Source organism: Engraulis encrasicolus, chromosome 10, assembly GCF_034702125.1.
Source record: "Engraulis encrasicolus isolate BLACKSEA-1 chromosome 10, IST_EnEncr_1.0, whole genome shotgun sequence".
Lineage (NCBI taxonomy): Eukaryota > Metazoa > Chordata > Actinopteri > Clupeiformes > Engraulidae > Engraulis > Engraulis encrasicolus.
The window spans coordinates 56,332,161-56,357,322 of record NC_085866.1 but is presented as its reverse complement, the minus strand read 5'-3'; the positions used below and the strand labels follow the sequence as shown (position 1 = coordinate 56,357,322).

Below are 25,162 nucleotides of genomic sequence, written 5' to 3'. Positions count from 1 at the left end.
GGTTTTTGACCAATTACAGAGGTGGCGCCAAAGCCAAAGCCAAGCCAAAGCCTTTACCTTCTCCATCCTCCTGTTCCTCATCTGCCTCTGCAATGAAGGGAGAGGGTTAACCAAGCAACAGCAGGGCACAGCAGGGCACGGCAGGGTACGACAGGGCAGGGGATAACAACAAACACATGGAGGACAGGATGGAGATAGAGGTGGAGGGGGTGTAGTAGTGTTGAGGAGGGTAGTGTACAGTAGAGGAGGGTAGAGTAGAGAATGGCCTAGTAGAATAGAGTAGAGAACGGCAGAGTAGAGTATAGTAACGTAGAGTAGAGTAGAGTAGAGTAGAGTAGAGTAGAGTTGGGTAGAGTACAGTTGAGTATTAGAGTAGAATAGATTAGTGCAGTGAAGAGAAGAAGAGTGGAGGAATAAGTTAGTGTAGAGTAGAGTAGAGTAGAGATTAATAGACTAGAGCAGGACACTGTATTGCAATATCAAGCACAGTATGATAGAATGAAGTAGGGAGTAGAGTAGAGTAAGGAGTAGAGTCAGGTAGAGCAGAATAGAGATGAGTAGAGAAGAATAGAAACATTTTATGGTGAAGTCACATAGGGTTATGGTCGTGCTGGTGATGCTGGTGGTAGTGGTAGTGGTGGTGGTGGTGGTGGTGGGGGGTGATGCTGTTGAGGAGGTGGGTTTGCAGATATGGCATAAATAGCACAGTGATAAAGATGAGTGCATGGTGTTCATGGAGGGGAGGAGTGAGGAGGTGTTTGTAAAGGAGAGCTGACAGACTGACAGGCTGAGAGAGACGTCTCTCAGGGCCATGCTGGACAGGGTAAGGAAGGGTAGTGTTGGGTAGGGTAAGGTTAAGGTTAGGGAGGTGATAAGCCAGTGAACAAAGACAGCCCTCCTCCGACTGACAGCACTGGCTAAACATGGGCAGGAATTTGTGATGTGTGAGCAAGGAAGCTGGGGGTGGGGTTGCCAAAGGGGTCAATTGTGCCGGGTCCAGGGATATGGGCGGCCCAGAGTTTGGTCCTTGTATTGAGTAGAGGGGAATGGAGGGACCTTTCTGATGGCTCTGTCCCGGTCCCAGGCAAAGCTGTCAGCAGCCCTGGCTGTGAGTATAGTGCAATGGAAATGGTGCATGCAGTAGCGAGTGAGGACTATTGTAGGCTATGGGCCTCCTGAGAGAAGAGGTGTTGTATCTTAACAGGAATGTATAGCACAGAGTCCAGTGCATCAGAACACACATCTAGTATCCTATGCTAAGTCCAGGGAGGCCAAGCCCATGGGTGTGGTGCCTCAGACTCCATCACATATTGTACAGTGCTGTATACACACTCACACACACATGTAACGACAGGCATGCAGGCAAGGCTGTGTTTGCAAACAAAGACACACACACACACACACACACACACACACACACACACACACACACACACACACACACACACACACACACACACACACACACACACACACACACACACACACACACTCAGTCACACACACACACACACACACACACACACTCAGTCACGCACACGCACGCACGCACGCACGCACATGCACACACACACAGAGGCATGCTTTCACATTATTTGCATTCCTTCTTTTCCCCCATTTTGTCTGTATGGTATGGAGTGATGACAACCAACATTACGGCTTACATAATTAGCATTACATGAGATAAGTACAATTAGACAAGGAGAGATCTGAGAGGGCCAGGTAATTACCTACCCATTTTTTTAATTTTGCAAGTTTAATCTTTTATCACCTTTTGCCTTTGCCTTACATTTTTTTCTTGCTCCGGCTCCTTTGACTACCGTATATGCATGTAAACAATAACATGTAAGTAGGTATTCATTTTCAAATAGTCAAGCTTAAAACAAAATATGAAATCTGCCTAAATGGAGCTGTGAGTGCTAAAATGGTTGTTATGTAAGGGTTTCTTACAAATCAGTCGTAGCGTGCGAGGAAGAGACATAGAGATAGCCAGAGAATGTATGTATGTGGGTGCATGTGAGTGTGTGTGTGTGTGTGTGTGTGTGTGTGTGTGTGTGTGTGTGTGTGTGTGTGTGTGTGTGTGTGTGTGTGTGTGTGTGTGTGTGTGTGTGTGTGTGTGTGTGTCTGTGTGTGTGTGTGTGCACTGCAGTATGTACCAGGCTCCTGTTGTGCCTCCTCCTCCCCCGCCTCCTCTGCTTCTCCCTCTGCATCTGCCTCCGCCGCAGTCTCCTCCTCAACCTCCTCCTCCTGCACCTCTGCACGGAAATCCAGTGACAACACACTGCTGTCAGGCTTTTTCATACCGTCTTAGGGCAGAGCATGAATTATAAACTTATTTTCACCAAAATTACAATGACCAAGTCTTAATAGGTTGCTTGTGACTCTTTGCATTGTCATAACAATGCTGTTATGATGTAGTTGATTGTTTTCAGCAAAGAGTGAATAAGCCCATCAACAGGCCAAGCTGCAATAAAATATTTCAACAGATTTGCCAATTTTGCCAAACAGAGCCCACTGAATTTGTAATGAATAATGAAACTACAACACATGTGATTGCATTATGTATGAATGCCTCCTTCTCTACATCTTACTATGGAGCCCTTAAAATGACAAGTGAGAGTAAAAACACTAGAAACACTGCACACTAGAAACTTTCCTCGTGCCCACCAAAAAGTACAGTTTCTGGTGGACACGCAAAAGTTTCTGGTGGGCACGCAAAAGTTTCTGGTGCGCAGGAGAAACACCTAGGTTTTTTTTTACTCTCACATGTCATTTTAAGGGCTCGGTATCTTCCTCTTGCATGGGAGAGAAATTTTAGTCAAGCTTCAGTTGCGTGTTTTCATACCATCTGGTCACTCACCCAATGATACATCAGGTCATTTTACAGACATACATTGTCATCGTATGTACTGAATTGCACATCTGGAGTCTGTTGTTGTAACACAATTTCCAATTCTCTGTGTAATGTCAGTTACAGTATATAGAAGAATTTGACAAGCCCCTTTGACTTGACTGTCTTGTATTGTTTTCAATGAATCAACATTGATTCCCAAAGCCAAATTGGAATGCCTCCCAGATTTAAAATGAAAACATACAAACAGCATACTTAATCCAACAGTGTCACACGCTGTTAATTCCAAAAGGCAGTGGCAAACCCATAGGCCTATCAGACAAAAATAAAAGTAAATTTCTTATCGGTCATGCATATCCAGCTTGTGAAAACGGCAATGAAACAATGGCCAGGTCTGCAGATAAGACACTTGTATCCTCGGCACCATTGTAATCTGCCCTATCATTTCACACTGACATAGCTGACATGGAAAGACACAACCATTGTGTGTGTGTGCGTGCGTGCATGTGTGTGTGTGTATAGCTGACATAGAAAGACACAACTCTTTGTGTGTGTGTGTGTGTGTGTGTGTGTGTGTGTGTGTGTGTGTGTGTGTGTGTGTGTGTGTGTGTGTGTGTGTGTGTGTGTGTGTGTGTGTGTGTGTGTGTGTGTGTGTGTGTGTGTGTGTGTGTGTGTGTGTGTGTGTGCTCGACCTGTGATTTCACTATCCTACTTGACTGTAGTGGCACAGGCAGAGGCTGCGTGCTGTCTGAGGGGCTAGCATTGCTATGCACATGGACACAGATAACAACACTTGAGCTTCCCATATCTTCCCATGCCTGTTTGTGGATGAGCGACAGGTTGATAAGAGGTGTTGAAGTTCATGAACTGCTCTTTGTATGTCCATGTATAGACAAAGGAATCCACTGTTGTGTTAGTTTAGAAAAAGAATATATAAGGAAGGTAAACGGTGCCAAAGCCGTTAAAAATGTGTGTAGTCTACATACATACCTTTATAAGAGGTCATGGAAAAGGCATTGTTGCAGTTTACAGCCATAACTATACAGTGTTTAACCTCGATTACAAGCCTGACGGCCCTTTTGTGTGTGTGTGTGTGTGTGTGTGTGTGTGTGTGTGTGTGTGTGTGTGTGTGTGTGTGTGTGTGTGTGTGTGTGTGTGTGTGTGTGTGTGTGTGTGTGCGTGCGTGCGTGTGTGCGTGTGTGGGTCTATGTGTTTGTATGTGTGTGTTATACTGCAGTATAGTTAATTTGGCCTTTATTTAACCAGGAAGGTCCCACTGTATATTATTTTTTGCATGTCTTAAAAAAATCCAAATTCACGCCCACACCTCTGCCATTGTTGTCAAGGCAACAGCTGCCTTCATTGTGCAATTTCTGAATCCTGATCAGCCGTGCAAAGTTCACTGCTTTGCATTTGATATGTGATAACGACGGATAAGCAAAGCACAGCAAGTCAGGGCAGCAATGGCAGCAATATCAACACTGAGAGGAAGAGCAGCACTGAGAGCTAAAGTAAAAGAAAACGTAAAAAATATCAGCACGGTTTAACTTGAAATCTCAAGTTTACCAGCTGCCTCAGAATTCCGAGTTAACTCAAATCCTTATTGTAAGTTATGTGAAGCTTTGAGTAGCAGCTTTGTTTTCAAAGCTCCACACAATTTACAATAAGCATTTACTACAATTAACTAGGCATTCTGAGGCAGCTGTTAAACTTGTGATTTCAAGTTAAACCATGCTGCTATTTGTGTACAGTGTTACCTTCCCCGAAATAATAAAGTAAAAGCAAGAGCAAAAGAGCGAAAGAAGCAGATTCATATAAAGTAGAAGTACAAGTATTCTTACATATGTAATTATGATAAAAATGGTATGATATTGCATGATTTCAACTGTGTAATATCATACTACTAGTGTTGTATTTACATCTGTAAGTGTGCACTTCTACTTCTACTTTATACAACTCTGGGGTGCATTTCTTGGAACCATAGTTGCTAACTACATTAGCTACTGGGCTGCTTGCATTGCAGTTTCCCATTGGTAACTACCCAAGTTGCAAACTAGCTAACAACTGCACTTTTGAGAAATACAGCAATGAAAATAAGAGAGAAACTGAGATGCATTTCTCGAAGCCATATTTTCTAACTATGTTAGCTACATTATTGCCATTGACAATGCTATTGAATGACAACTATCCAAGTTGCTAACTGGCTACAACTATGCTTTTGAGAAATGCACCCCTGAAGAGCAAAAGTAAAAGTGAGAGCAAGAAGCACTACCTTCCACCTCCTCTGCCACCTCCTCCTCCTCCCCTTCTGGCCAAAGCAAGAGCAGACAGTTAGTAAGCACCAGTGCGCTTCTTTACCAATACCATAGTAGCTTGGTAGAATAGATGTTGTTAGCAACTTCAACCCAACCAACACAACTTAGTTAGATTGCATTGATAGGGGTAGATTGCATCACAATCAAAAACAAGTGGGTAGCAACTATGGTTTTGGAAAACAAACTCCATAGTATCAGCTGAGAGGATCGTAACACAAACACAAACCAAAATACAAACACATACACAAATACGAAGGTAAACACATACCCATAGACAGTACATACACACACGGACATAATACACAAACTTAGTCGCCACAGCCAATGCGTAAAGCCATGGCATCAGGATTACATCACATGACATTATTCGGATATGACTACCCATGATGCCTTTTGTTTTTTGGTCTGATTATCTTGTGCTGTCTACTGTCTAGATCAGTGGTTCTCAACCTTTTTTTTGAACAAACGCCCCCTTGCCCTCATCAGCTCCCCAACGCCCCCGTTGAGAAGCACTAGTTAAGATAGTGTTGAGAGTAAAATACCCTACAGTAGGCCTGTAGGGATTCCCTGTTAATAATGTTGGCTGTGACCATGTGACTATGACCTTGTCCAGAAGGAGACTTAACATTAGGCTAACCTAGGCAACAGGGCTCTGAGCAAATCTGCCCTCCAGAGGGACCCCAACTGGCATGCCAGTTGCGATAAACACACAAAATAAGAAGGCCTGATCTGAATTGGTCACTTATGTTAAGTAATGGAAGATATATACGCGACAAAATCACTCAAAAGCACACTCCTTCCATGCCAATTGGTGACCCTTATTTTGTGTACGTGTTTAAAGAATGACTTTTGAGGGCCCGATGTTTAAATTTCACCTAGGGCCCCAAAATAGCTAGATCTGCCCCTGGCCTTGTGTACGTTTGAAAGACATCAGTGGGTATACACAGGCCCACCGACAGAGGGGGACAAAGGGGTTGTCCTGGGCTCAGAGAGATAGGGGGGGCAATAATTGGGTCACCATTACATTGTATGTATTGGGTAGGGGGCCCTTTTAGATGACTTTGTCCTAAGCCCAATGGAAGCTGTCAGCGCCCCTGGGTATACATGTACTGAATGTAGCATGTGGATGAAAACCATTCAAATGATGGGTGCAAAAGTGACTGAAACTTTCCGATCAACACAAAACTATCATAGCATTTTTTTCTGAAATCAGCACTGCAGCACTTACAGTAGGCTACATATTTACCGGTAAACAGCAATTTTGCTGTCAGCTTAAAATGTCCATTTATGTGTGCAGAGTCACCGTGCCTGCATACTTATGTTCTAAAACTGTACAGACTTAAGTGTTAGTTCTGGGAAGGCCTGATACTAAAGGTTCAGTGAATATGGTTCAGGCAGCTCTTGTGGGCAGGACTTCTGGGAAAGATTAAACAATGAGATCGTTGAGACACTCATCGTCGTAAATATCAAGACACAATCTAGTCATAGTGTCATATGTCTGTTTCAGTTATTTCAGCTGTGCGCCTGTCTGATCTTGAGGTGTTCGGTCAGGTGGTTCAATGACTCACTGGATGATTAATAATTCTCCGATTCTCTGTGGAGAGGACAGAGAGCTACTGGCACTAAAACAGAGTCATACCTTCAATCACTTCCTCTTCTTATGGGCAGGTGTTTGGTTCGGAGCATGTATCAGATGGGAGCATTTCAGATATAAATCAGACAGACAGCATTAAAACTTCCAAGCAACATAGAAATCCGGTGCACACAAAACAATCACATATAATCCCATGTCCTGTCATGTTAGGCAGAAAGTTCACTATATATATATCTGTACATTCACAACACAATAGTCTGCTTTCTAAGCAAAGGATGTATTGAGGCCAACATACCAGTTTACAATCACATGAAAACCTACTGTATTGATGCCCATGCCCTTTGCATCACCTTTAAGTTGCCTATTGGCCTACACATAACTCAACCTTACAGTAGTAATCACTTTGCTTTATACATTTAAACATACAAATAATATACTTCAATTTGAAGCCTAAAACACACCCTTCAGCTATACAAGACCATACCCTTAAATTGGTTGTAGCTTACGATTGATTATGACCCTAAAACTGGAACATATCCTGAAATATACTGCGTACTGTAACATACACTTACGTGCATACATACATAAACCTCAACATACTCTTCCATGAACTGTAAAACCCTTCAAGGAAGAATCATACCAAATGGTCATGACAAAAAAAGATCATGCTATACAGTGTGCTCAGTGAAGTGACAAGTCATGTTCAGACTTACCCGCCTCCTGCTCCCTGTTCATTATGAAAACATAAACAAAAGGAGATCATGTATACTATATTGTATGACTAAGCATCCTAATTTAGAGCGTCAGTGTCACAACATTGTGTTTGGATTAATCTTTAGTCATGTGTCTGATGATTATTTTTACATTTACTTTCACGGCACTTACTCGTATTCCTCAACTTCTTCGTTGTCTGACATTTTGTGTTGTTTTGTCTGCAGAGGGAAACGGCAGCTGTTGAGATGGCCTTCCTCATCATTTCAACATAACTAAACCGCCAAAGGCAAAGTGCCGTAACTACGCCAACATTGAAACAGAAAAATGCCTTCTACAATCCTTTGGTCGGATATTGTAGTCACTGCAAATTTGACATTGCAATATCTCTAAATAGGTCACAGGAGGTGTAATAAAAACCATTTTCAGTCTGAACTCAATCTTGACAAAATATGTAATTACTGCACTTTGGCACTAAGTCAAACAATAGCTTTGACTAATTTAACCACTAAAACCATCTGATCATCACATTAGGATAAACCTAATCTATACATGCGTGCAGTATAGGGAAAATTCCTCTGTGAGGAAAAAAAAACAATATCAATATTCTGTGAGTTCTAACAGCCTTTCGACAGTCTATGTGAAAACTACTGCTTTGAAAAAGTCTACTACTATCTATCTATCTGCTACTGCTCTTCAGAAAGTAATGAATAATAATTAATTAATTAAATGTATATTAAAAGTATTAAACACATAATAACCAATTAACATAATTGCTAATACTTCTACAAATAACATATTACTAATGTCTACAATGGAGTTGGATGTTCTCACCAGAAGCTGAAGTGAAAGAAATAAAAGGACAGTCCACTGTGACAATGTGGGGAGAGTGGAAGAGTGGGACCCTTTTAGCTTTGAGGGCACAGGGTGGGGGCTGGATGGCTGAGGGTATTTAACTGGTCAAGATAGCCCACCCAAGTCACCCACCGTCACCACTACACTCACACGATATATATACACACAGACAGACACGCACTGACACACACACACATACAGGGGTTAGACAAAGTAATGGAAACACCTATCATTTTGCATCCACAGCCATTTTGCATCCACAGGTAATCCTGTTGGATGTGGTTCATCCTTCTTGGTGGTATGCAGACATTACCTTGGATACCGTGACTCTTAGTACATTACAAAGACTTGCTGTCTCAGTCAAAGATGTAACAGTTACATGCGCACCAAGAATTTCTCCTTTTTGAACTCTGATATGTCACCCCTAATGTTGTGTGCATTGCAAGGTTTTGAGCAAAACTGTGCTCTTACCCTGCTAAATGAATCTTTACACTTCACCTTATTGGTGCAATTAAATGTGACAATAATGAAGATTAGCCAACAGGCCGGTCCACTTGAGCCATGAAACTTCACTCTAAAATGACAGGCGTTTCCATTATTTTGTCTAACCCCTGTACATCTACACATACAAATACATGAGAACGCTCTCTCTCTCTCTCTCTCTCTCTCTCTCTCTCTCTCTCTCTCTCTCTCTCTCTCACACACACACACACATGCAAAGAATGGTCACTCATTTAGAGGTATGCAGACAGACGTGCATGGTTTCTATCTCTCTCACAGACATGCTCTCACTCTTACACACACACACACACACACACACACACACACACACACACACACACACACACACACACACACACACACACACACACACACACACACACACACACACACACACACACACACACACACCACTCCACACCACACACGTACAGATTAGTTATTTTTAACCGCATAGATAGCGGTCACACTCCACCTCTTCATTCCCTAAAAAGGTCAGCTGATCTGTTATATTTGTCAAATCTGAAACCAAGTACTGACTACCGATAACTGATTACCGATAAAGAACTGTGACTGATAAAAACCTCCCCTTGCTTGCCTGTGGTTACTTCATTTGTGCAACTGCACAAAATGACTATGACCTAAAATGGTTGACTTTTCTCACAGTAGGAAAACACCTTGCGCACAAAAACATTGGTCTTCATGTTTTGACATTAGTCTTTATACAAAGTACAGACTGTAGGAAGTACCACAGATCATCATTGGCAAAACAGAGAAAGATTTATCACAAAAATGTACAGTATCTATAGAAACACGATGAATAAAGATAAATACTCTCAAAATACAGGTAGGTAGTTGAACAAATGGTTTATTTTGGTTACCCATTGTTTGCACTGTATGTCTTAAAAGGTAAACTGTAAATGTATACGCTACACCCATTAATGAGCATTGCTTGTCTGCATCCCCACCCCAATCAACAGGCTCGACTGTGTTCCATGGTTCACAATCGCAGAAAAAGAAAGTTATTACAATGAAATAATATAAAACATTCATAAATGCACAGGTTAGTGCTCTGCTTCTGTACCAGGCACTAAGGAATATTTTGAGATTAATTCATTTATGCCCATTCCTGCGACAAAATCATTTTTCATTACACAATTATAATGAATTGTAGTCTTTACTAGTTTTCAGGTGAGCTATAAGCATTTTCAGTAAAGGGAAAATAAAATAAAATAAGTTTTCACATTGAATAACATGGCTTTGTTTATAACCATATATGCTCCAGTTTGACTTCAACTTGTATAGACAGTACAACTAAAAACTGAAATTGAGTCTGAAAAAAAGTGAGTCTTGCCTGATTACCCCTTCAGACGAAGGAAATGTCTGGATTCCCTTGTGTCAATATCATGCTATGCAAATAGTGTGGATGGACTGCGTTTGTATACCTTGTGCAAGTTTACATCTTCAAACAAAATGAAAGTGAAAGAAAATTACTTATGTTTGTTTACTTCATGCAAATAATGTCATGGAAAGCAAAGTGAAAGTATGATTTTAGGTGGACATACACAAGAACCATAGCCCGTCAACTCCAAATTACCATCATATAAAAAAATACAATCCACTGTGTTGGTCGACCTGCTGTCTTCAAAGCCCCCCAGTTCTGTAAGAGAATTGCATATCATTGACGTCAGATGAGGAGAGAGACAGAACCGATGTAACAGTCAGCTGACTGAATGACTTGACCTGGCATTGACAAACAGATGAACCTTTGCGTTCCCAGACCAGCCTCCACACACAGTATTATGTAGCTTCAGGTCAAAAAAATTCTAATGTTATAGCCCATTTAGCCCAAAATACCATGAGCCAATTTGAGCAGCCTCTGGGGAAACAAAGTACATGTTCAGCAGGCAACAGCAACTAGTTAGGCCTACTCTAAAAGCTCAAAGGCATCTGTAGATCACAGCTCAAGAACAACTACAATTAGTAACACAGCCTCTAGTTTGTAATTGTCGCATGCTAAAGGCGTGTTAAATATGGCTTTAAAGAGCTGTTGAAAAGTCAAAAGGACATAGCCTACAAAATATCAGGTCTATCAGGTCCAACTTTTCAGAAAAAAACAGGCCCAACTAAAAGGAACAGTCCACCCTTTCAAGCATTATTCATGAATGCCATGCATATCAATTTCTTCTCAGTGTTTCAGTACTTAGATTTGTTGGTATCAGAATTATTAGCATAACTTGGACTGGAAGTAAATGGGAGCATTAGCATCAAGCCGCATGTGATCACAGGACAGGATTAAATAGCAGAGCAGAGTTTTATACTCTGGTGAATTTAACATTCATTTTAAAGTATCGTAGTTTATAAGAACATTTGTTTGCTCCCATAGACTTGCATTGCTACGCTTCATTTCGCTATACTGTTAAACTGGGCAATGCAAACACGTAGACGAAAAATCCTATGTATTCTCATATTTTACTGGGACTTAACTACATGAATATGTATAATATATAATGTATAATATATAGCTAAATGATTTAGCTAAGGAGATGAGTTCATTTTGAGCTGAAATAATGACATTCTGATCACAGATTCAGAAACTGAGGTCCCCTTCAGTCAATATCAGGAGTCAATATACTCTGAAATCAAATGAGCAGCTTACCTTCTTGGGCTAGTGTGACATGCCCCACTAGTTTGTATTGCTTGGTGCAGTGGGAGACAATGGCCTTTCACCTTTGCCATGCTCAAACAGGATCTTCTTACTAAGGAAGTCCACCGTCCGGAATTCCTAGACAAAAGAGGATTATTGCAATTGTGCAGTGGTAGGCCAGAACACAACAAAAACAAAAATCAACGAAGAAACTACGCACTTGTGAAGAAAAAAAGTGACCCTAGAGAAGTTCAAGTTAACAATTAATTTAGAAAATTTTACTTCAGACATTTCTAAATGTGCAATGTATGCTAGTATATCTTTCTTCCCAAAACATTTCCTCAACGTGGTCATGTGCCAGTCAGTTGTTTTTGCTTCACATATCAAATGTAATGCCTGTGTGATTTCTGGAAGGATCATGTGAGATGTTCTTCTTCATGCCGTAATATTTTCTTGATGCGTCACTGTGGTCAGGCCTGTTTACCTCTGCCACTCCAACACTCTGAAGAGCCACACTGCCCCCTGGCTGCTACACTTGTCCTTCATCTACAAAGGAAACTAACAGTTTCTTTCTGCTGACATTGCAGTAAATACAAACCGCAACAAGAATAAGCTAATATCAGGGCAGCAGGTCATTAATTGTCTGTACTCAAAGTAAACAATTGTGTGTCTGTCTGTCTATCTGTCTGTCTGTCTGGCTGTCTCTCTGTCTGATAGTACAGGGAAGTAAATGTAGTAAATAGGGTTCCAGCTTATAGACAGCAGCTGAAAGGTTGCTTGAATAGAGGGCTCTGTCTCATGTTAAAACAATTTAAAAGATTTGAAAGAAGAAATGTGTGTAACAGTTTATATCACAAAAACTGCAATGAAAACCAACCCCGAGGTCTAAATGTGGTATTATGTTGAGGAACTGAGGTAAAAAGAAAACAGGCCACTTAATGTAACAAAGGTGATACTCACCGATGAGGAGGATGGGCTGCTACTGGGTTTGGACTGCTTCTGGACCCAGCGGTTAATCCGATCCCCTATCCCAGATGAGAAGTTACGGAATTCCTAATGAAGAGAAAAAGAGCTCTCAAATGCATGGCCGTGGGAAGTAGTTTTTAACAGGGGTTGCAGTTTAGGGGGAAAAAACGGGGGGGGGGGGGGGGGGGGGGGGGCAAGGGAGGTAGACAATGTCGGATGCAAAGGAGATCACGTAAAGAAGGGACTCGTGCTACGGCAATGGATAACATCTATGATGTGTGTCTAATTTGGCAACATGCACACACACAAAAAATCAACCACAACGAACAATCAGAGGAATAACAACATTTACTGCACCATCCTTGCCATCAATTTATTTCAATTCAACTAAATTCAATACGTATATCAATATATTCCCTCATAGGGGCATTTCTGGATAGATGACAAAGCAGAATATAGATTAAATGTGTATAAATCTGATAACAAATCTGACTGGTTCGAAATAAGAGAGAAGAGCAGTGATGAACCTTTAAAGTAAAAATGGAATGAGTTGGACTTGTGTAACCACTCATCTGTCTTACCTGTCTGCTTATTCCAGACTCCTTCTCTCCCTTCTGTTGCTCTTTCTCAAATAGACTCTTCTTCCTCAGCACCTCGTCATTCAGGAACAGTGTCCTCTCAGGATGGTACGGAGACTTGCCCGATTGTTTCTGTACGAGGCAGACGGATGAACATGAGTGAACGATCAAAGTACTTGGAAGTCCTTGCGCACAAGCCTTCAGTAATACAGGTGCAGCTGTAAGGCAAGAGAACGTTTTTCTGAACTGTTTTCTGAACTTGAGCATTGGGCATGAGTACTTCATGACACTGGAGGCTGATATGTTATTTCCAGTATTCTATTCAACTTGTATTTCACTTCTGAGACCTGATTGCTTATAACTGCCCAATTATTTTATGCTGTGACATAGAAGTCATCCTGGGAGTTACATGATGGGAGCGGAATTCAGCAACTGTATTTTCCACTCAGTACATCCTTGTTACAAGTAGGCCTATGTGCTGATTTAGGCTTGCTTAGAACATGGTGGTACAGTAGCTAACAAGAAAATGAAAAACATAACACATCTGGGCAGCTTAAAGGGGTATGGCACTATTTTGGGGCTTTATACAATTAAAATCATTGGCCGGGGTTTATAAAGGTGGTAAAGTGTCTTATTTTTCATGTTAGGCTTTGTCTTGCTTTAAGACAAGTTAAAAGAGGGAATACTGTATGTAGCTAAGCTAGTGAAAGTCAATGGATCACTGTAGCATGAATGATCCATTAACTCTCACTAGCTTAGATACTTACTTCCTCCTTAAAACAAGACAACGCCTCACATGAAAAATAAGTCACTTTACCACCTTTATAAACCCAGGGCAACGATTTTAACCATATTCATCAACCCCAAAATAGTGGCATAATCCTGTATGCCAGCATGCATAGGGTTAACTGGAGAAATATGGATAACTGGAGAAAATGTGCAGCTTGATTAAGCCTCTCCATTGTAAGCTAGATAAGTCACTATATCGATAATAGGCCTGATTAAACTACAAAGATAATAGTTAAGACAGAAAGACAAAAGCTCGCCCCACCTGTGCAGCTTGGTTAAGTCTGTCCATCGTCTCCTGGATGGACCTAGCTGATATCCTCTGTTTAGAGCTAGGAAATTAATAGCAAATAAAAATGAAATCAAACGGTAAAGAATGTATGATTACATCAGCAATATTAACATTACACCCATAATCATAAACATATTCACAATTATAATTACAAACACAATATAACACCATATATTATATCAGACCATCTAGAATATCATGATTTTATTTTTTTTCTTAAAGTCATACAACAATAGTTTCATTCCACACCCAGAACTATGATGTAGGATAAAAAGGACCAATTTACTTTCTCTTAAATGGTGACTGCTGTTCCTCATCTTGATCGCCCTTTAAGAAAAATAAAATAAAGAAGTGTGATAAATGAGATGAACTTTAGCTTGAAATGACATATGGTGATGACCACCAACGAAAAATAAAACTTTACCTTATCGGACTCAATTTTGTTAGTGACCCTAACGCTGGCACTGTTGGGATGGAATGGACATAAAACATCAGCCGGAGGATTACATACCTAATATTTTAGTTACAACTTTTTACATGTATACCTTGCAGTCATGATGCGTTGTAATACACATACAAAAATGCACACACACATACTGTATCTTATACAACACTGAATGTCATCTCGGGTCAAACACAGTTGCAAACCTATCACAACTCTGTCCATGCTTCATTCAATTACCCTCGGCTATTATTCCAGAAGTACTGAACACAATCATTGTGGAATATTGTAAGAGCAAATGTGATCCTACCTCCGTTGCAAAGGCATGCTCTGCTCCTCTTTTTTCTTCAGCATCTGCAGTGGCACCAAACACAGTATAACATACAGTACATTGTGTATGACTAAATGACAAACTCATTCCACTTCCAACATGCACTTGTGTGCTTGCATAGGAAAATGCAGTGCCATCCCCCTGACAGGCGAGGCAACACAGTTTGCAGTTAAGCACAAAGGAATATTGATGTTGGAAGCACCTCAGGGAGATGACTTGAGTGATATGACTGTTGATTTATGCAAATTCTTCCTGTCGTCATAGGAATACAGGCTGTCCTATTGATTTGACCAGCATAAAGGAGACTTTTCCGGCTACGGCTGCTAATCTGAGGTTTGAGACCTTTGGGATGCTTTGAGCTGGCCTGGTGTGTAGGTTTTCCATCTAATTAAAACATTCATTGTAAAGTAACATGTGTCATATGTTTCCAATTTGGACAATGTGTGTGTGTGTGTGTGTGTGTGTGTGCGTGCGTGCGTGCGTGCGTGCGTGCGTGCGTGCGTGCGTGCGTGCGTGCGTGCGTGCGTGCGTGCGTGCGTGTGTGCGCGCGCGCGTGTGTATGCTTAACTTAAAGTCAGTATGAAAAGAGTTGATGGGGTACTGATGAGAGAGGGTGATGCTACTTACCCTGAAAGACGTGGTTCTGGAACTCTGTCTGATGAAGGCGGGCCTCTCTGCCGGCTCGAAGCTAGAGGGTGACCCATTCTGGCATGAAGAAAACACATTCATTTACTGTGACCTTTGTGAAAGCGCCCTTTTAAAAAATATATTTATATTGCTTGACAACCCAACAACATGGCTTTAGATAAAAATAATTTCTAACACCAGGGGGCGCTACATCATCATCATCAAAGCGACATGACGGACATTAACAAGTCCTTTACGATTGTGAACACTCTATGACACCTCACTGTAGACTAATTCTTTAAACACAGAGGGCACCACCTTGTCAACACTGACAAGACAAGGTGAACTCTGAGCAGCCCTGTTCACTTTGACTTATGACCCTGCGCAACAGTTCCAGTTTCATGTCAATATGCAAAATGAATTCATAGCGGTTATGCAATTGTACGTCCTCAGCAGTCTAACAGAATCTTAAAAGGACAAACAAATTTCCCTCTAAAATTAATATTAATAACAATAGATATGTATGTTTTACGCTTTTCATGATAGGCAAAGACACTTCTGAAGTTTTCGTCAAAACTCTAGCTGACTGGACAGTACCTCTGCGCCCCCATTGTGTTGTGCTGAGCTGGAGGGGCTGCCAAACGTGGGGCTCATGGGGCTTCTGGGGCTGAGGGGGGACACCAGCCTCTGGGGAGGCGGGGACATGGGACTCTTATCAAACGATATGGACACAGAGCTGTCGGGAGAGACAACAGACATGGATAATTAATGAATATCCTTTTTCTGCCTTCATATGTGTAGTTTGCCTGTTGATATCCTGTTCATTATATGTGGACCCCAGGAAGAGTAACTGCATCAGCAAATGGGGATCCAAATAAATCCTAAATACCGTGCTGTACTGTATGTATACATATGTGCATTTTTTGTGCAGTGCGTGTTGAATGTGTGTTATGTGTGTATGCTGCTGTCCCCCGTACTTCCCATCCGGATCAATAAAGTATCTCTCTCCAGTGTAAAGTACTCTCTCTTGTCTACTGGAAAGTTCCAGCAATCTCAAGCAATACAGTCTAGTGATAGTCAGGCTACTCCAGTCTACTACACTGGAAAGTTGAGGCAATCTCAAGCAGGAGAAAGTGATACAGGGCAAAGTGAAATCCCTACAGTACCTACTGTAAGCTTCCCTACACTGCTGCAGCCTAACAGGTGGACTATGAACAGGGCAAAGGTGACTCGAAACAAAGAGGCGACTTGAATAATACTGATAAAGAATAAATATCAGTGGGCAGAGCTTGGCAGGATCAGGATACAGTGTGTGTGTGTGTGTGTGTGTGTGTGTGTGTGTGTGTGTGTGTGTGTGTGTGTGTGTGTGTGTGTGTGTGTGTGTGTGTGTGTGTGTGTGTGTGTGTGTGTGTGTGTGCGCGCGCGTGCCTGCATGCGTGTGTGCGTGTGTTTTTTTACCAACCAGTTAGTACGAAAAACTCTTACCTGACAAACTTCTTGGCTGCTCTTTGTTGAGATGACGGGGTCGAAGTGGCAGTGCCATTTCCATTCTAGACTCAAGAGAAAGGAAAGACAATGTGTAAAGAAAAGACATGCAGCAATCCAAATATATGATGCTGTCTTGTGTCTGTGTCTGTGTGTTTGTGTCTGTGTGTGTGTGTGTGTGTGTGTGTGTGTGTGTGTGTGTGTGTGTGTGTGTGTGTGTGTGTGTGCGCGCACGTACATGTTTGTGTGCGTGTATGCATCTGTGTGTACCCCTGGTACAGCTGCACAACAAATTGTGGTCCCAATTAATCTAACTGTGTTTGTTTGGTTATTTTGCTACTGATATGACACCAATTGCCAAAACACTGTTTCATTAACAGGGTAGGGTTAGGGATATGTGCTCTGGGCACACTTCAGCATTGTTACAACAGTGTAACAGTATTGTTATAATGGAAATGCAGACACTAGTGCAGACAAGCGCTTTCATTATAAGCCAAAATGGCTAATAGATGTTAATCTTACGAGCTAAACACACACTCACTAATGAGTCAAAGCGGCTGGTAAGTTGGTCTCTTCTACCTCCTCACTCTCAAATCCCTTATTGGTCTGGCACCCCACTACCTCACAGACCTCCTCCACCCCTATACCCCCTTAAGATCGCTGTGTTCCTTTTCCATGGGCGCGCTAGCCATCCCACGCACCAGATTCAAGGCCACCAGTGACAGAGCCTTTCGTGTAGCTGCTCCACTCTTTTGGAACAATCTACCCAACGACATTTCAAACGCCCCTTCACTGGTCATCTTTAAACAACACCTTCAAATCCATCTCTTTTTGGAGGCTTTTGTCTCCTATTGTCCACAAGCACACACCTACATACTTACACACACCAACACTGATAGCATGTTAAGCGACCTTGGGTGTTTTGAAAGGCGCTATATAAAATGAAAGCATTATTATTATTATTATTATTATTATTATTATTATTATTATTATTATTATTATTATTGTTATTGTTATTACCAAACTACCAAACTGAAATTTCACCAGCATTTGGCCAGTAGTCTGGTCTTCATTTATAGCCCTGAGTGTAGACATGGATACTGGTATAGCATGTAGATGGGGAAACCTGAAAAGAAGAGGACTAATGGCTGAAGACTTGGACTTGTGCCTCTCAGAAGGTTGCAGGTTCGAACCTCCTACCAGAAAAAAAAGCAACGTGGCTGCTCACCAGTGCCCCCCCACATCCACCTGGCTGACGTGTCCTCGAGCAAGACACCTAACCGCTGGGACTGGAACTGCATCAGAGGTGGCCAAAGTAAATAATAAAAAAACAAAACCTGCCATACCTGCACACTACATACACTCTGCAGCTAAATATTGTAAGCCACTTTGGGTAAATGCGCCACCTAAGTGTAATGTAATGAATGAATGTATTAAAGGTTGTCATGAAAATTAAATGTGTGCATGTGCGTGTGTAGTGTGTGAATGCGTGTGTGTGTGTGTGTGTGTGTGTGTGTGTGTGTGTGTGTGTGTGTGTGTGTGTGTGTGTGTGTGTGTGAATATATGTGTGTGTGTGTGTGTGTGTGTGTGTGTGTGTGTGTGTGTGTGTGTGTGTGTGTGTGTGTGTGTGTGTGAATGTGCGTGCGCGCGTATTTTAGTGTGTGTGTGTGTGTGTGTGTGTGTGTGTGTGTGGGTCCTTTACAGTCTCCTTATTTCTATGTTATCCACTTATCTCGCTTTCACTCTGCAACACAAAGTTGCCATTGTGAAATAAAACAAAAGGCATGACACATAGTCACACAGGTTTTGTTTTCCTGATCCAAACACCTTCAGCTAGCGTGCTGTTGGTGTATAGTGGTCATGTCATGGCTGCATGTGTCTGTGTCCTCTGTTAATCCAGTAGATCATTACAAGTAGGGAGTCTCAGCGGGTGGTAAGGTGCTAGCAGGTGACTGACTACCTCTCACAGAGGGAGGTGTGTGTGTGTGTGTGTGTGTGCGTGCGTGCGTGCGTGCGTGCGTGTGTGTGTGTGCGTGTGTGTGTGTGTGTGTGTGTGTGTGTGCGTGTGTGTGTGTGTGTGCGTTTGCGTATGTCTGTGTGTGCCACCCTCCTCACACATCTCACACTTGCCACATGTTGACCTGGCACACTAACTACAATACCACCAGGGCAGGCCTCACACACAGACACACAGACACACACACACACACACACACATTGTAGTAGAAATGCATATACAATACATACTTGCGGCGCATGCACACACACACACACAGACACACACACACACGCACGCACGCACGCACGCACGCACGCACGCACGCACGCACGCACGCACGCACACACACACACACACACACACACACACACACGCACGCACGCACGCACGCACACACAGACACTCACACACACCTGTTGTATTTCTATCACAAGTGTGTGTGGCAATGCTTAGTCTCCAGAAAGGCAGAGTGAATATACATGCAGGCCTAACATGCAGTAGAGTGTAATGTAGATAGTAGATTGTAAAGATTGTAAGGGCATACTGTAACTGAGCCTTTGGCAGTGCACACCCATACAGTACATCCACGCCCTCACTTTATACTGGTCCCCTGGTTACACTGTGTTGCTTGTGTTTGATTTATACTGTAGAATATGTATGTGATATTATATGAAATGCTATATGGTGCCAATATACTGCATATAGAATATATAACATATACAGTATATGATGTCAATAATATATACTGTACATCATACATCATGTTATGGGTTTTCTTTCAACAATGGAACACATTTGCAGTTAGTGAATACTTACTGAAACCGTTTTGAAATTGAAGGAGCAAAACTTAAAGTCAGAAAAGAATGAAGCCAAGACAGTACTTCTTCAGTACTTCTACATTACATAGCTTCACACTTGGCTGACACCTTTATCCAAAGCGACATACAATTAATTAGGTACAGGATATTTGTTCCAGTCCCTCGAGCAATGGGAGTTCGCTTAACCTGACTCTTTGCCAGGGGTGTAAATCACAGCCTCCATGACGATACGATTTTATATCGATGTCTTAAGGCAGCGATTCAAATGCCCCATGAGACGATACGATTCGATTCTATTAGATTCTTTTTCAATTACTCATCCATTTCTATTATGTCATGGAGCTAGGGGCCAGTGATTCTATTATTTTCGATACTTGAGAATGCCCTACGATACGATATGATACGATTCTATTACATCGTCAGCCGTAGGATCGATGCATTGATACATAACGATTATTATCTGCAGATTCTACACCCGTACTCTCGGCAGAAGTTAGCCTTGCTTCAGCCATGGATGGTACAGGATTCGACCCTTAAATCTAACCATTTGGGTACAGCTGCCTCAACAAGTTAACACACTGTAGTAGGCCAAATACTATGGACACTAGTAAGCACTCTAGGTGAAGTACAGGTATATATGAACGCAATCACATGTATGTTAGTATCTATGTCAGAATGCATGAATGTTTGTATTGTGCATGTATTAGGGATGTCAACAATGAATTGATTAATCCATTTAAGTCGATTAAAATGTTAATCGATTAAAAAAATGAATTGCAATTAATTTCCAACCCGACTGGCGAGAGACCCAGGAGAAATGGGCATGACGAAGTGCGCGTGATGATGATTAAAGATTGTCAATAGAAATAAATTTAATTGTAGCATTATATTTAAGTTTTTAATTTCATTTTTTAGATTTAATCAGCCTTTTTGGGGAAACGCTTATCAATTAATTGTAAGTCGATGGATCAATCAACTAAAAATGAATTAATCGATAATTAGTATCCCTAGGTGTTTACGCTCCACTTACCTGACCCTCAGCCGCTGAGTTGCTGGACTGAGTCCGGCTGTGGGACCTGCTGCTGCTACTGGTTGTACTAACAGGACTACCGGGGCTAGCTAGGTTAGGTGGGTCGCTTGGGCTGCTGGCGCCACCTCTGACCAGGAGGTTGCGCAGCGGGGTGATGAAGGCCTCCTCCACCTCCACGTCCCCCAGCAGCTCCACCCTGGCCTGGGGTTCTCCCTCCGCCTGGTCCCCCTCTCCACCTCCGGCCCCAGCCCCATCCTCCTCCTGCTTCTGCCTCCTCAGGGTCTCCACATGTCGGGCGCGCCGCTTCTCGTCTCGCGAGCGCAACATCTCCACAAAGTCCATCTGCATCTGCGCGTCCTCATCCACACGCTCGGAGGACTCCTGCCGCACACTGCCACAGAAGTCAGAAGACACAACAAAACAATATTTAACCATTTTAGGACACAACATTATACATTTGTTTTTACCAGAATGGCAATGACCAAGTCATAGTGAATTACTTTTCAATGGCTATTACAGTGTTCCACTGGTGGAACGGCGTGAATTATGGGGCTACCTGTCTGACACTGTAGTCAAGTATGCATTGTACAGTTCCTTCGGTCACTGCTCACAACAGAGCAGAGCTATAAAGGACATAAAAACAAAAATCTGCATGATATGCCCCCCATGCTATCTGATATTGATTCCTGATATTGATAAATATTTCCTCAATTCCTTAGTGTCCAACAATGGCTTTGTCAAAGTCCCTCTACGTTAATGTAGTATTGCAGTTTAATAGGGACACATTTGTCATCTAAGTGCTCTATTCAGGTGGCCCTCTCAGAGAGGATGGGCCACCACCTTGGCCCCTAGCTCAACCATGTCATACATTTTAAATGAAATGTACATTGTATATTGAAACAACACTGGTGCAAATGTAACTGAGGTGATTTGCACTAGTTCGCCACTCGGGTCTCGAACCACCTACCAGTCAGCTCCACTCGGGATTCTAACCCGCCACCAACTAGTCAGCCAAACTCTGCTAATTGGCATCCATAACACTAACAATGGAGTTTCCTCTGACCTCCTGGATCCACCGGGGCTCCTGGCGCTGACCTGGCCCTCATCCTCCTCCGGCTCTCCACTGACGCTGGGGTCCCGAGTCTTCCTCCTCTGCTCCCGCTCCAGCTCCTCCTCATCCTCCATCGTCCACTGCCGAGCCAGGCTAGCAACCAAACAAGAATGAAGAGACCCACAACAGTTTACTGTACTGTATATCTTATCATAACAATGACTTGGTGTTTTAGTCACAGGCATGTTCATGCAAAACTTCAGATATTTGAATAACTGAATTGTTCAGTTTCATTTGTTGTTTTGTGGCCGTGTCAGCATTGGCAATTGACAGTGATTATTCATGGGCATTCAGTAGGCCCTACACAGTATGCAGATACTACTTTGTAGATCAGCTGTGACCTCACCTAATCTGCAAGACAGACTATTGTCTTGAATTGAATACAGGGGTAAGCTATAGCATGTAAACCATGTACGTAGATTGGCCCAGGCGCCAGGGTCATTTTATTCGGCCCGCGAGATCATTTCAAAGTTGGCCCACATAGATCATTAATGCATAGCGTAATAAGACTTGAACATAAAGTTTGATGTGCCACAGGATGTGTTGGAACATTTGAACTACTATATATTATGGGAAAGAGTGTGTGTGAAATTTACCTGTTAATATTAAGTGCATGCACACAATTTGATTCAATTTTTTTCAGTCACGTGCCTGCGTTTGGCCCATGACTTCTTTCCAGATTTTGATTTTGGCCCTCAATCTAAGTACACCCCTGACGTAGATTACACATAGCCTGCATACAGTAGCTTCCATGTGTGTTATTTAGGCCTATGTATTCTACAATACTGTGTAGACCTATAATGTACAGTATTCATTCTCCTTACTGGCTTGTTCCAGTACTCACTTGAATGAATCATTTCAAAGTTGAAGAGGATCACATATCTATATCCATGATGATGTACAAATACACGCTATCCCTTATCACCCATGCCAGCATTCAATACCATTGCTAAGGAGTCTAACAGCTGAGTCTGTCTGCTGAAACTGCAAGCAAAACTGTCTCCACTACCTACCTGCCACATCAGGACCAGTGGAGCGTAAAATCCACCGGCATGGCACAATGGTTTACCCCACCATGACATCATAGAGTTACAGCTGTCAGAGAGCTCCAGATTTCTCTGGTGTCTGTGGAGATGTGTCATGGGCAACTCATATTCACAAACGCACTGAACAGAGGTAAGGAAAATCAACTCCCGCATTGCAAAGCACAACAACGACATGATAGTTATCCTGAAAGAATTGGTTTCTGTCCTGTCTCCACCACGGCAAAGAGTGGTCCTGCACAGCAATAAGAACGCTCATTCGCCCTCGAGGCTATTAGTTATTAGGCCTATCATTACCAATAGCTTATGGTCATAAATTTAACCAAGGTATTCTTTCAAGGAACTCTGTGATAAAAGTTAAAGAGCACACTTTTACAACTCATCTTCTATGAAGATAGAAGAGTTGTAAACAAGTTTTAAAAAAACTGCTAGTCTTCATCTTTCACCTGAGAAACAGGTGATCACTTGTAACAAAAACGGTTTCCTTTAAAATGACTGATAATAAGGTAACCTTTGATAAATAGGCCTATAGCACAGCAGATTGAATCTTCATAAAGTACACACAGACACCGCTGTTGCGTGTCAATTGTATTGTGTGTGTGTTTACCATTTGCAGGTGTAACACAATAAAGCCATGTGAAGATGAACGGAAATATGAACTTACCTCGACAGCGCAGCCCAATTCTTACGACTGACAGACATGATTTCTTGTGATTTCTTTATCCCAAACTACAGAATCTGGACGTTCCTCTCAGTCATCGGCAGGCGTTCCTCGGACAAGTCCTGTCAGTTGTCGACGAAAGACACAGTATTTCCACCTTTACCCCGCACCTTTGGTCACATGACCACACAGCGCGATTGTAAAAAAAATGAAAGGTAGGCTAATAGCCTAATTTGAATGCGGCATTTTATGACACGTCCTCGGGCATTTTTTTCTTAAATGGTTTAGCAGCAATGGTCATTAGATGATAAGTAACGGCGTATAAACGGCTAAAAGTTGTTGAATTGCTGGGAGTTGTTTGCTTTATTACGCAGAGGAAATCTGAGGGAAATAGTCTATATAAATCTCTATGTAAACGTGAGGGGGTTAGTGTAGGCATGCAGTTGTATAGAATAACATGTTCATGAGCAGGGACGAGTAAAGAAGAGCGCTAAAGGTGCGATTTCCAGAATCCACCATGGCGAGTGGTGACTCAGTCATGTTTGCTTTTTACGCCCGAAACCACACCTTTATTATGAGCGTCTATTGTACTTTGACCGGGGCAGTGTGCTGCTGATGGATGGGGCATTAGTTGAGTTTCTTGAGGGCATAGCCATAGATAAGATAGGCTACAGTAGGCTATTCCAAAATTTGTCTAAGTCTCATTTTCCCCCCAAAAAAATGTGTCTGCATGTGAAAACGAGAACATTATGGATCACGAGTTTTTATTCTTTGAGAGTGTGACCATTCACTTATGAGAGTTGGGAGACAGTTGAGAACTTTGTGGCTGACCTCACAATACAGCCTATAGGCCTACTCATAGACTATCGATACACACAAATCTACTTTAATGAACATGTGTCAAATGTATGTTCAATATCAATTCTACTGCATGCCTTCATATATTATTTGGCTCTCATCCTGGTAATGCTGCTTTCAAGTGTGGAGTATGGAACTTCATTTCAAAAAGCTCCAGCAATTTGCATTGGCAAAAAACCTGTGTGCTGTGTCACTGCTATACAAGGCCTAATATTGAGATATGGCTAAGCAAATAGACTTGCCGGAAGTCAGGGCTCTTCTGGAGGCTGGCATTGTGCACAGAGCCCTATCACAGTTTGGCATCTTCACCTGCCTGCCATTCAGGCTCAGCTGCTATTGCCACTGCTGCTGTAAAGGGATTTTTGCATGTAGAGGGATAAGACGATGAAGTCATCATTTTGGAGCGCAGAAGTTTAAGATGTCCATGCAAAACAGGTTTGATACCTTCCACCCAACTTCGGTGTCCTGTTTGCACAAGTGAACGTTTCCACCGTTGCCCTTGCCTTTTCTAGACATGCACATTGAAAAAAGCATACCGAGCCCCTATTATGCAGTAGGCCTGTAGTTACATAAATGGTAATGGCCAAGTCTTACTCTGTTACTTAAGTCTCTATAATGTTTCTGTAATAACTGAGGTCATGGTCATGTAGTTATGATGTTG

General features: G+C 42.2%; 2 protein-coding genes across 6 annotated transcripts in view; both read right to left on the bottom strand.

The window, feature by feature from the left end:
• Positions 1 to 8,413, bottom strand: part of tnnt2a (troponin T type 2a (cardiac)) — a 30,233-nt gene extending 21,820 nt beyond the window's left edge. For 2 of the 5 annotated variants that reach the window (XM_063209407.1, XM_063209408.1), the window contains exons 1-7: positions 8,306 to 8,413; positions 7,646 to 7,692; positions 7,474 to 7,487; positions 6,806 to 6,823; positions 5,124 to 5,159; positions 2,157 to 2,255; positions 58 to 87 (exon numbers count right to left, since the gene is read on the bottom strand). In XM_063209407.1, coding sequence (XP_063065477.1) covers positions 58 to 87; positions 2,157 to 2,255; positions 5,124 to 5,159; positions 6,806 to 6,823; positions 7,474 to 7,487; positions 7,646 to 7,677 — 229 coding nt within the window. In that variant the 5' untranslated portion in view covers positions 7,678 to 7,692; positions 8,306 to 8,413. The remainder of the gene's footprint in view (positions 1 to 57; positions 88 to 2,156; positions 2,256 to 5,123; positions 5,160 to 6,805; positions 6,824 to 7,473; positions 7,488 to 7,645; positions 7,693 to 8,305) is intronic. The other 3 variants (XM_063209409.1, XM_063209410.1, XM_063209411.1) reach the window with 2 other exon arrangements.
• A 1,192-nt stretch (positions 8,414 to 9,605) lies between these two features.
• On the bottom strand, positions 9,606 to 23,815 carry lad1 (ladinin). The gene is made up of 14 exons (XM_063207737.1): positions 23,647 to 23,815; positions 21,892 to 22,032; positions 20,829 to 21,219; positions 16,982 to 17,046; positions 16,094 to 16,232; positions 15,497 to 15,574; positions 14,849 to 14,892; positions 14,521 to 14,560; positions 14,383 to 14,423; positions 14,070 to 14,136; positions 13,022 to 13,150; positions 12,435 to 12,527; positions 11,487 to 11,612; positions 9,606 to 10,487 (listed from the first exon to the last, which is right to left on the bottom strand). Exons 1-13 carry the CDS (start codon positions 23,682 to 23,684, stop codon positions 11,514 to 11,516), a joined length of 1,365 nt encoding a protein of 454 aa, XP_063063807.1. The 5' UTR covers positions 23,685 to 23,815; the 3' UTR covers positions 9,606 to 10,487; positions 11,487 to 11,513.
• Between the last annotated feature and the right edge of the window lie 1,347 nt (positions 23,816 to 25,162).